Source organism: Triturus cristatus, chromosome 10 (assembly GCF_964204655.1).
Source record: "Triturus cristatus chromosome 10, aTriCri1.1, whole genome shotgun sequence".
NCBI lineage: Eukaryota > Metazoa > Chordata > Amphibia > Caudata > Salamandridae > Triturus > Triturus cristatus.
Window position 1 is genome coordinate 303,513,673 of NC_140593.1, and position 13,170 is coordinate 303,526,842.

A 13,170-nucleotide genomic window follows, 5' to 3' on the forward strand; every position below is an offset into this window, starting at 1 on the left:
ATAAATATTCTTTTTCCTTACCCTTTTTGTTTTTGATAACCAGAGCTCTCCCATCTGAAGGACTTTCTTGATTTTTGTTTTTCGAACCACCATCCGGGTTCAGCCGCAGGGTCGCGGTGCCAAGACTTTGGGGTACAGGCCGAAGACGTTAGGTCGACGGTTCTGGTTGGTCTAGGGCGTTCCCTGGACTGACAGGCGTACTCCTTAGCAGAAGATACTCACCCGCCGCGAGCGGCACGATTAGAGGATGGAGTTTTTCAAGATGGAGAGACCCGCTGAGGAAATGAACTTTAAAGCGAGAATGTGTAAAATAATGAAGAGCAAACGTTTTGTATTTTTATGCCTGTTTGTATTATGTAGTATGGTAGTGTTTACTGTAGGATTTGTATTCTTCTCCTCTCAAGAGCCCATTGCACCCACTGTACAGCCTATACCTCCTCCTACTGTCTCCTCACACTCTTTTCACCCACTGCCTGAACACGAACAAGCTAGACGATCAGAGTTTGTGAATAACTCGTTTATTCAGCTCCTGCAGCAGCACCAACTAGTCATGAATACAACCAATTGCTGGGTGTGTGGTTTAATGCCACATACCATTAATAAGGGTATTCCTTATCTAGTGCTGCCGTATAGTTACAATGGATCGTCATGGGCATTCCAGACCATGTTTCTCTATGCACTAGATGCGTACTCCCCGCGACAACCGCGTTCCATCAGACCTAGCACCAATAACAAAGCTTTAATGAAAGGAGTTGCCGATATGAGCAGAGATATCGATACATACTCATCTATTCCCAAAGAAGAATTGAGAGTTTATGTAGGGTGGAACGCAACGGGGTATAGTATTAGTCTGGGTGAAAGACAGCGAAAAATCTCATCCCCAATCTGGGTCGTACCCCACATAGGTCGGTTCTGTTTGCAAGGTAATGGTCAGAATCCTAGAGCTCAACTGGGAAGAAGTGACTGTACTGAAACGTACACTTTTCCGTCACAGTTTTCCCCTGCGTTTTTGGCTGCCAAGGGTACATATTTTATCTGCAATGACCGAGCATATACATGGTTGCCCCCTGATTTCTCGGGCACATGTTATATTGCAAACCTGCTACCGCCAACATTCACTGCCGCCTCCGACTATCACAAGACCAGAGTTGTGAGAGGCGTGATTAGTAAGGAGGATACTGCCGGTCAGGAAGCGGGAGATTTCTTTTTGGGTTTCCTGCCGTTTTGGGGACCTATGGTCAATAGTAGGAACCTGAGACAGCTGACTCGTGTGGTTGAATCCACTGTTAATGTTACGGCTGGTGCCCTTGGTAATTTGACAGCTGAGCTCCAAGCGGATCGCCTCATGACCTTGCAGAACCGCATGGTTCTAGACGTCCTACTTGCAGAGCGCGGTGGGGTATGTAAGGTTATCCAATCCAGTTGTTGCATTTTCATACCAGACAACGCTCCAACAGTTTATCAAGCCATCTCCAAACTACATAAAATATCTGAGTCCATACACGTGGATAAAGGAGATTGGTCACTGGTGGGGTGGTTCTGGGAACTGATATCTGCCTGGGGTTGGAAAGTTCTGATGGTCATTGGAATGATCTTAGCCATCCTTTTCCTGTTCTGTCTGTGCATACAGTGTGCTCCTGCGATATGTGGCCTCTGTGCTACATTATGTGTAAGGAAACCTGTATCGAGGGACGAGTTAAGTAATAGGATGATGCTACAGCAACATCTCCATGACTTCGTGAATATTGACCTAGACTCTGATTGAAATGAGTATAGTTATTGCCTATGTAAGGGCAAAAGGAGGGTCTGTCGTACTTCAGAATTTGGGACCGCGTAGGAGGCAGGGCCCTACCCCTGTCTATCCTGGTATTAGTGAACCGCGAATGGTCAATGCGGTATGTACAAGTGCTTTGTGTAACGTTTTAGCTATGAATGCACTGTGTATACGCTATTATACATCACTACGTGGGTTCCATTTTAGAGCGGTGGCCATCTTATGGTTGCCCTCACATAGGCTACATAGCATGGAGCAAATACGAGCCATTTAGAGCACATGTGCCTTTCTTTGACTTTTTTGTGACCTGGGCAGCTTGGCTCCGCTGCCCCAGGTCAGTCCGGTCTCACGAGTTCCCCGTCCTCTGGCCACCTGTGATTAGCATCGGGGCTTGACACACCATAAAGCCTTTACATTAAACACGAGCCTCCAGCTAATCTCTTTCTCACCTGACTATTCCTGCTTTATGGCTTGTTTTCCAAACAGGAGATGCTCATGTTTATTGGGGCCTATCGATATCTGATGTGGGATCTGAGCCTTGCTGGGTAAATAATTGCGGGATGGCTTAACTGTAATGTGGGATGGTCATCATGACTCTGCCTTTTCGTTTGTAATGTATACATGTAATGGCCATATCGTAAACTAAGGAATGTATGCCTGAAGCAGGATATTCTGTATTTAAGAAGAAGCCCGTTTCTGTGATTTTCAGCAGTCTCCTGAGAACATACACGCTGTTGTACTTCTAGGATACCTGTAATTGGTCTGCAGCCAATAAACTGATCTTTGACTTCACCCAGAAGACTCTGTGTTTCTGTAGGTCTGAAACAGGAAGAACCCCGAAGTCATAGGGTGTGTTCCCCTGCACCGCTGGGCTTAAAATACCCAGTACTTCAACATGGGCTCCAGAGGTCAGGATGTTCTCACACTGACCCCTTATGTGCCTTTTCATTTTTGTTTTCAGGACTCCGGACTGATTACCCCGAGTCGCGTAATGTCGGTCGCAGTATTTTCTTCTCGTGTTTTGGTCAGCCAGTCGGATCCTTTCAGGTCCACAGATCCTTCTCAGGATCAGCGGATTCGAAATGAGTGATGGTAGCAAAAGCTCTCAACAAATAGTATTTCTTTATTTTTTTAAATTTTTGAATCCAGGGATCTTCCAAGGATACATCAGTCCAGACATCTCTTTAACCACTTCATGCCCACCCCGTGTCCCAAAACACTGAATATGCATGTTGAATCCCATTTGAAACATTGCTCTCCGATCAGGAAAACATGGCTGAATGCAATAACCCCAAATTTGGCAGAAAGTTAGAACTTTACTCAAAGCATGCCTGTTGTGATTTGGGGTTAGTACATTCATTCATTTTCAAGAAATTTGCTTTTAAAGGGGTTATCTGTACATTCCCGCAGTGCGAAAAAATAAAACGTAGGGCTTTGATTGGTTAAGGGAACTTTTTCTCCTGTCTTCCATTCTGTAACGCTGAACTCTTAGTGCCAACAAAAGTATTCTTAGAAAGTGTCTAGTTTCCTAGCAAAATGAATTTGAGGGTTGGTCCTTCTGTGCTGTTAGAATATTTTAGCCTATAGTTTGTAGGTTCCTACACTTGGCAAACTTTGCACCAAACTAAAGATTGATTTAGTCTTGAACCTACACACTCCCATCAAGGCCACTGCTTTGTCTTGGCAACAACTCGTGTCTTAGTAAATTTGATCAAACACAAAAAGGTTATATGAGAAATTTTTCAATTTTAATAACCACTGCCAATCTCTCAGATAGGGTTGCTTGTCTTCTTTGTTCAGGGAGTACCATGCCTGGCAGTTTGAGTGGACTGTTGCTATTAGAGCAGGGTGAAGACTGATGTGCATATGGCTGGACCCAAACTGGCATGGTGGGAAAAATGCAGTGGATTGGAATGCTGCCCCTTTGCATTTGCCATTGGTTAGACTTAATGAAAGCATTCCTCCCATAACCTTTTGTGTCTTTTATGTACTGCCCTAAGTTGCAAGGGTATTCCCAGAGGTGGGCCCTGTGCACACTGTCAGTGGAACCTAGCTACATCCCACTGACTAGCCCCAATCGGGGCAAAACCAGTCTTGGGTTCCTTGTGTTCCAGTCCAGGGAGGACCTGGCATAGCAATGGTCCAGAGAGGACCTGGCATAGCAATGGTCCTGGGAGGACCTTTCATAGCAATTTGGGCTATTGGAGCAAGCTTAAGACTGATATGAATATGGCTGGGTCCAAACTGAGGTGGCTTGGTGAGCAAAAGAACGATGGGTTGGAAGGCTACTCTGAGTGATAGCCAATGGTTAGACTTATTGCAAGCATTCCTTCTGTCACTGTGTGTGTGCCTGTGTGTGTGTGTTTGTGTGTGCGCCATCATCTTGATTATAATTTGAGGTACTACCTCTTAAGCTAAACAAGAAATGTCCAAGTTAATTATTGCCGGAGTGATGCCTAATGGCCTTGTATATGTTTTCTACGTTTTATGAGTTCCAATGCCACGTTCCGGTAAACAAAGGCTTTGATCAAATGTTATACATAGTTCACAACTATAGATCCCACATTTAAGGTTCATTTAGGTCTTTCCCAACTTTAAACATGTAACCCAATGTGTAGAAGGAATTCTGAACTACCTTTAATGGAAACTTTGATATCACGCTGCAACATTGCATTTCTTTCCCTTTATGGAAACCTTTCATTTTATACAACAATTTTCTCGTATTTAAGACCGGGTTGGCCAAGGCTAACATTTTCGTTTGTGAGTAATAATATTTAGCAGCATGCACATTAATCCGGGCCTTCAGTGAGATATGTAAACAGATGTCGAGAATTTGAACTTTCACTTCTACATGTCGGCGGTATGTGAGTAATTCTGAGTGTGTTTTTTTTAAAAATGTAAGTGTTTTGGGGAAAATAAGGCTATCCATTGCCGCTGAACATAGCAGAGACAAAGAGTTTACCCAGGTCCATCCCTATTCCTTTGAGCGAAATGCTGCTCGCTCACTTTACAGTTACTTTGCTGGGGGAAAATGCACATTTTTAGCTTTGAAAGATCCCTTTTGAAGTACAGTTGTGAAAGTTGTTTTCCTAGGAGATATGTATCTAATAATATGCATGTGACTGCAGGTGACAGACCCACAAACATATGTTCATCTTTTATTTTACAAGGTTGGTTTATCTTTAGAGGAATCAATACAGTTTGGGAAACCTGCAGTGCTGACCAGGCCAGCTCGTACCCAGACGAATTAATCAACATGTGCAATTGTTGTATTTGTGGGGTACTGGCTCGCAGCGTGAAAGGGGTTGAAAATGCCATAGATCTGGCACAGTCTGTACTTCTGGCAATTCAAATCTAAACAGCAGATGCCAACATGATGTACGATCCATAGCAAGTATTGCAAACCCAAATAACACATAAATAACACGGTGCAATAATATTCATAATTGGTGTATACTAACCTTTGAAAGGTTAGCCCCCCGTCCCTTTAGCTTTTCCAGTATTGCTAAAACACTCAAAGCCTTTAGGTCATGCCTTTTCAGCCATTGCTTGTGTTTTTTGCATTTGCCATCTTTAGTTTCTTGCTGGCTTCATGATTCTCACCTCCCATTGAACATATAGGCATCTGTTTGCACCCTTCTTGCTTGATCTTTTCTGGTGGACACTCCTTAGCGCACATTCCTAACCTTTTGAAGTTCCCCAGGAACCAGACACACTTTTTTCGGCAACAGCCTCCATGCACTGAAAAACTGCTCATTTGGAAGTGACATGTAGAGCCCTATATACGCACCACTCCTACAAGCTGACATTAGTTCCTGTATTTTCCATGGCCTTCAACTCTGATCGAGGGCTCCGTTGCCAAACGTTTGTTGGTGCTTCACTGACCTCCAAAATGTTTTTCTTGACAGTATGCTAGAGAATGCCAACCCTGCTCAAGACCATAGGTTTCAAGCTATGGTGCATCTGCTTCTAGCAGATGTCGGTTACAGGCCCGCGCAACGTCTGGTTTTGGTACGTCGGAGCCTAACATGATTCAAAGCCATTTGAGGTATGCTTCTAGATTTAACTGTTTTCCAGCTTGCGGGAGTTGAAGCTGTGTGTGGCCAAACACAAGAAATTAGGTTGATCACTCCTCACGTCTCAGGCATACTCTTGCTCCAAGTTCCAGTCCCAGTCCAAATCATAGTCCTTGGGTAAGTCCAAGAGAGTGTCAAAAGACAACTCTGTGCAACTGGAGTACAAAGTCCTTTCCCCCTCACTCTCGCTCCAGGGAGAGATTACACAGTTGTCACTCCAAGAGCCTCATTCCTAGCCAGTCATCTGACACTGACCTCCTACCCTCCGTCAGCTGATGTGATCCTAATTTTCTGGGCCATCTTTAACTTCTCAGGTTGAGGCTTTTAAGGCAGTGTTGCAGCTGTTCCAGAAAATTGAGTCCCTCTGTTGTCTCATGTATCTGCCAGGGTCACCAGTCACACTTGCACCACCTGGACCTGCTCTGGCTCTGCCTCCCCCCCCAGACCACCATCTGGCTCTTTGCCATCATCCGGCCACTTCCACTTCTTCGCTGCAGGACATGTTGGTTCTGGCTGGTTCAATATCTGCCTCTGCTCCAGAACTGCTGGATCTGTATCCAAACCTGATGTTAGTTTCAGAATTGCAGCCAAGTTTGGCTATATCCCAGCCGATGCCTTGTTAGGAGGTTAGCCCTTGCTGTGGGAGGATTCTTGGACAGTGCCTCTTTCTCGCATCAATATTTCCTGTGGCTTGAAGCTCTATTTGAGTTGGATTCACATGCTATACAAAACCTTCAGAATGTTCCCCAGGGCTAGGATTACGAGGAGGAAGCTGACAATTTGCCTACCCCTCACTATACATATGCTGGTCTGATTTAGTCTTTCAGAATGTTAGTGACCTTGATACTTAACCAGAGACTGAATTGGATTCCCCACAGGAGCTCCCTTCCAAGGAAAGCTTCTCTTTTGCACAGATAGTCCATGGAGCCGCAGAGGTGTTTGAACTACAGAAAAACAATGCAATTTGCTCACAGAGGTATTGCAGCCACATCCATAGTTTAAGAACTTTTGTTGCCCTTCAGTGAAGCCCTGATGGAAGGTTTGAGGGTTGCATGCTGAAAGAATTTTTGGTGCCTGTTGATGAGCCCCCACTCCCACCCCATTGCTAGATGCTATCGACCTGCTCTTGGGGAGCAATCTTTCTAACGAAGCACCCATTCCAGAGAACCTGGTAGTTCATAGTTCTGCCAGCAAGGTAAGCCTTCCCCACTGCACCCCCTGACAGAGAATATGAGCATATTAAGTTGACGTACTTGGTCAAAGGGTTTTCTCCTCTGACAGTTTCACTTTGGGGGCTCTAAATGCTGTTTGTTGATTGGGGAGCTAAACTCCTGCCCTCTGGTGAGCAAGATCTTGCCATCCCTCCATAAGTAGTTCCAAAATAACTTCCCTCAGATGGTTCACGATAGTCACTAGGCAGCCAAGTGCATTTCGCAGGGCAAGCTAATAACCATTGACTGCATTTGTCGTAAGTAGGCAGCAGTGCGATGATTCACCATCATACCTGAATGTGCACCAGGAGCTTTTCCAGGGATCTGAAGGCTTCCCTTATGGATATTGCGTTTAACGGCCGCCAGGTGTTTGAAGCCAAGGCAGATTCTGCATTGGAGGGGTTCAAAGATAGCTGTGCTATGGTTGACTCTTTCAGCTTACTGTTTCCAGCCCTCTGGTTTCACCAACAATCTTTTATAGGTTCACATGCAACCCACCTTCCACCCTGGTCACTTCACTGCAAGAGTATATCCTTCACCTTTGTGCTATGAAATGTGAGCAGTGGCAACCTCTAGGGGAAGTAGAGAACTAAGCACATTAACCCCATTTGGCTGATGTTTGGATCATTTCCATTGAGGTCTATGTGCTACTAAGCAAAACAAATTCAGACCGTGGCCATTTTAAAACTCCTTGCTGGTATTTAAAGTTTATGGGGATTCCCAGCCTAAAGACTGGGAATTATTCAAGCTTGTGAATCTATGAAAGATACGCTGGAGAACTGGAGTTAATGATATGAATTACATTTAAAATGCTCGCCCCGACATGACTGAGGGGTGGGATAGACATTGAGAAATTCCCCATGTCGAATTACCGTCTGTAAGATGGCCAACCAAAACTGCCCAGGTTTTGGCATTAACATTAACTTATGATCCTAATGTCACAAATGGCCAAATGCCCTCTGACCGTCAGGGTAAGATGACCTTTAACAGGCCCGGTTGTTGCAGCAGAATAAATTATTTTCTGGCTGATTTAAAACTGTGGTCAGTTATTCAGGATATGGAAATGGTGGACTGTACAGATAGCGACCACAATGCCCTCAGCATGACCTTTATGGACAAGGCCAGTACAATAGATGTATGCTGTGGAAACAAACTTGGGAGATCTCTCATATACAAATAATCAGAAGTACATAAAGTGGGACTGGGTGGAAAAACCCTGAGGCACTAGAGGCAGTAGTACAAAGAGTAAAACAGCAGGCTGAAACTCTATCCCAGCTACTGCCTGAATGTAGGACCCATGAACCTATAAATAGCCACGATTCACTACTCCCATTAGTGAGCTACTAGGACAAGTCAGACGTAAGGGAAAGTATGTGTCCAAACCTGATGCTTGGTATGACGGAGCTTGTAGGCTAGCTAAAAGTGAGCTCCTAAATGCAATCAAATCAAAGTTTCCTCCTGAGATTACTTAGTGCAGGTCACTTTATCGGCAAACTCTGGTCCAAGCAGAAAGGGATTGGGAAAATTCCATGTGGATGTCATCATATGCAGCCTTGACTACTAAAAAAATAACAAGGAGTTTTGTAAGACAGCTGCAGTTTGTTTAAATGACCAAAAAACTAAATTGGATTTTTGTGTTCAACCCCAGGAGTGGGTGGCACATTTTAGTAAACTGTATACTATTGTGGGTGACCAAGACAAGGAAGCCAGGGAGGCCCAAGGCATTAGCGATTCCTGTAATGTTAACACTCCTATGTTTTCGCTTCGTGAAACAAAAGAAGTAATTAATTCCTGCATCCTGGCTCATGCCCCAGGACCCGACAGGATACCAAATTACCATTATAGGGTAAATCTGGAAACCTGGGCGCCCTATTTAAATACACGATCTATCCTGGTCCTCTCTGGTATGGACATTCCTGCTTCGTGGAAACTAACTGAAATTGTAACTATATACGAGAAGGGGAAGCGGTCAAACCCAGGCAACTGTAGGCCAATCAGCCTTAATGATTCCTTTCAGAACATTTTTTGCAACCAGGTTTTTCTATATCTGCAAGACTTGATAAATCAAGAAAATGTATTGTCCGATTGGCAGGCTTGTTCAGAGCCAGTGTAAGTACTGTGGACAAGGTGTCCCGTTTCACCTGTTTGAATTGGAAAGAGGTGATAATCAACAATGGTAAACTTCATGTTGCCTTAGTTGAGCTCCGGGCTGCATTTGACCTGGTCCCCAAGGGAACGTTTTGGAGGGTTCTGGAAGAACTGGGTATACACCCCCCCAACCCTACTGAACATTCTAATCCGGTTGCATGTTGATGACCTTTCCCAAGTTAGATGAGGGGAGGAAGGGACACTGACAGACCAAATACAGGTAGACTGAGGGGCCCTGCAAGGATGTGTTGGCCCCTACCCTGTTCTCCCTATACATCAACAAAGTGATTGAGTATGTGAAGAGGGACGGCTGCCATGCGGCCAAAATAGGTTCACGCACTCCTCTCCGCAGACGATACCCTGTTGATTTCCGAAATCACCACAATGGTTGCAACAACTACTAAAGTAGTTTTTGTCTTTCTGCAATGAACGGGGCTTAGAGCTTAACAGCTCCAATACTAAATATATGTTTTTCTCTAAACAAAAGGTGTCCTGCTGGTGGGTGACACCCAGATAGATGCAGTGGCCGAATGTGATTATTTAGGTATAAGGTTTACCCCAAACCGGAGTTGGGCACCGCACTCTTGGGCTACTAAGATATATTTACTGCTAGTAATTCCAACTATTTTAAACTGTTTTGTGTAACCAGTATTGTTTCAATTTTACCTTGTTGATTTTGTATTTTTGCATCTGATGTTTTTTCTTTTTTTAATATTTACTAGTCTGAAGTTTTTAAATGTATTGTGATGTACTTTATGATCCTAGTGATCGATAATAGTCTTTGATGGATAGATGGAAAATGAGTACATGGATTGATATTTATTTATTTATTTATTTATTTACAGATAATGGGTTTATACCAGACACACTACTCCAGGATGTCATGAAATCTCTGGAACTTGTATCGGACCTCGAGTAGTAAGTTTCAAGTTTTCCTGTTCATTAAAGACGTAAAATATAAATACCCTCCAGCAGAATAAAACTCGTTTAAAATTCTCAATACAGAGGAAAATTAAAACGCTTTCCTATTGTAAATGAGCATGTAGAACAGACCGTTTCTTAATTTTTCCCACTGACGCCCTTTCACAAATATCTTTTTTGTAACTCCCTAAGATGCAACTGGTTGACTCTCTGTGATTACTATCTTTGTAGTTACAAAAAGTAGGGCCAAGATTGGTTGGGAAGTATCAGGCCAGTTATTCTAGTTTGGAAATGCGTCCTAGCAACTGCTCTGTGGAGAGTCACTGTTTCAGGTCATTTCTATTTGACTTTGTACATATTTCTCTTAAGCCTATTGGCCATATGCGGCAGTCCTTGCAGAAACGGTTGGGCTATGTTTGATGGCCCTTGGCCAGCTTTAATTAATGACCTGTTGTAAATTGGTTTTAAAGAAGAATACATGTTAGAGTTTCAAGTCCAACTGGAATAGAACCAAAATAGGACCAGTATACGTGTTGGAGTAGGGTTAGTATGTGGACACTTACTTTATGATCTTATCCCCACAGTGCTGATAGGGCCCATTCCGCGGCAAAGTATTTTTCTTATCCCAACTTCTCTGAGTTCGAATATGGTTATGTAAAGGATGTTGAATTCGTGGAGAAGAAAAATATCCATGAAGTTGGGCTAAAAGGAACCACTTAATCAATGGCTTGTTTATTGGTCCGTTCTTACAAGTACCTGTGGAGATGATGCCTGCAGTTTCTTCCAGGTCTTTGTAAAGAACCATGCGAGCACTTTTTTTTTAATATTGTGGGCCGCCGAATAAACATCATTTGCATAAAATAAACCAGAGCTGGGTACCTTACAACCCTGCATACACTGGGGTACACTTTGTGTTCAGAAGTCAATAAATCCAGAAAAAAGATTTCTCCAGTGGCTGGCCCACAGGGGCTTCTGTGGATAGGAACGTGGCCCGACGCCATCGCCCGGCTCCGGATGATCCGCTCTTCCTCTCTCAACACCCTACTCCTTAGAGCTTGGTTGTCCAGGCCTCTGCGTCCCAAAGCGCGTTCCCTTCCGCACCTCTGGATATGGAATCCAAGAAGCTGGAGCAGGTTGACAAGAAGCGGTTTTCATTTGCCAGCTTAGGGCTGCGGTCGGTGAACACCGCATGCCTCTTGGGCCGTTATTCCCACTCTCTGTTTGACACGGTTGCGCAGGTGCTGCCTGGTTGTCTGGAGGAGGTCCAGACAGTACTCACACAAGCAGTTGCTGCTGGGAGAGACGCAGCTAAGTTCACCATTCGTTGTGGGCTTGACACCGCCGACTCACTGGGCAGGTCGATTTCCATGACGGTGGCGCTTAGGCGCCATGCCTGGCTGAGAACTGGCTTTTCGGGGGATGTCCAGAATACCCAGATGGACATGCCCTTTGATGGTATTCGCCTTTTTGGAAATAAGGCAGATAATGCGCTGGAGTGCTTTAAGGACTCGTGGCCTACAGCCAAGTCCTTGGGCCTGTCGGCCACTCGGCCTCCTCCGCCTTCTGCCTTTTGCTCCTTTCGTGGCTGCGGAAGGGGCGCCCCACTACATTCGCAGAGCCAGAGGCCAGCACCGCAACAACCTTAGCACGGTTGCGGACGTGGGAACCGTCGGTGGTTCAGGGGGCCAGTGGGTGGGTCAGTCCACCTCCACCCTGCGGCATCCACTGTCCTTCCTAGTCCGTCCTTTCAGGTCCATCACACGCCAGTGGGCGGATTGATTCGCCATCATCTCCCCCAGTGACGCACCGTCACATCGGACCAGTGAGTGCTGCAAATTGTCCGAAGGGGCTACTCCCTCCCCTTCAAGACTACCCCTCCAGCCATGCCACCTCAGTACCTCTGCATGTCGGGGGATCACTTGGCACTTCTCCAGCAGAAAGTTGCTGCCCTCTTGGCCAAGGGGGCCATCGAGCGCGTTCCGACGCCCGAAGTAGGTCATGGCTGTTATTCCCACTACTTCCTGGTTCCAAAGAAGGACAAGGGCCTGCGTCCTATCTTAGACCTTCGGAGCGTCAACAGCTTCCTTCGGAAGGAGAAGTTCAAGATGCTCACATTGGCTCAGGTCTTGTCTGCCCTAGACCCGCAAGACTGGATGGTAGCGTTAAACTTGCAGGATGCCTACTTTCATATTCCCGTCCTGCCGGCCCACCGGCGTTACCTCCTGTTCACGGTTGGTCACGAGCACTTTCAGTTCACCGTGCTCCTGTTTGGCCTTACCAGCGCCCCTCGGGTGTTCACGAAAGTGATGGCGGTGGTCGCAGCTCATCTGTGCAGATCAGGGGTTTCAGTCTTCCCCCTATCTCCACGACTTGCTGTTGAAGGCAGTCGTCTCCCACCTCCAGACTACGGCCGACCTCCTGCATTTCCTGGGGTTCTCCATCAACCGAAATCGCACCTGGTACCCTCTCAGAAGCTCCTTTTCATCGGAGCGGTTCTGGACACAGCGCAGTTTCAGGTTTCTCCTCCCACACAGCGAGTCTGGGACATTCGGTCTATGATTCCGATCTTTCAGCCCTTGTCCTGGGTTTCGGTCAGGATGACCCTGAGGCTGCTGGACCTCGTGGCCTCCTGCATCCTGCAGATCAACCATGCCAGATGGCATATGCTGGCTCTGCAGTGGGACCTGAAGTTCCAGTGGGCGCAGCATCAGGGGTACCTGTCCGGACACGTCCAGATTTCAGAGGGCACTGCACAGCAGTTGCAGTGGTGGCTCATGAACCAGCATTGGGTCAGAGGCAGATCCCTCTCCCTTCCCCAACCAGAGCACGCAGTAGTGACGGATGCGTCCCTCCTAGGGTGTGGTGGCCACATGGGAGAGGCGGAGATCAGAGGCCTCTGCTCACCAGCGGAGTCCAAGGTCCACATCAACCTTCTGGAGCTTTGGGTGATCCGTCTTGCACTGAAGGCATTCCTTCCCTTTGTCAAGGGGAGAGTAGTGAAGGTGTTCACAGACAACAGCACCGCCATGTGGTAACGCAA

General features: G+C 45.9%; 1 protein-coding gene across 3 annotated transcripts in view; it reads left to right on the forward strand.

Moving 5' to 3' along the window:
• Positions 1–13,170, forward strand: part of MINDY3 (MINDY lysine 48 deubiquitinase 3) — a 256,241-nt gene that overhangs the window by 202,725 nt on the left and 40,346 nt on the right. For all 3 annotated transcript variants that reach the window (XM_085631243.1, XM_085631242.1, XM_085631241.1), the window contains exon 13: positions 10,055–10,127. In XM_085631243.1, coding sequence (XP_085487369.1) covers positions 10,055–10,127 — 73 coding nt within the window. The remainder of the gene's footprint in view (positions 1–10,054; positions 10,128–13,170) is intronic.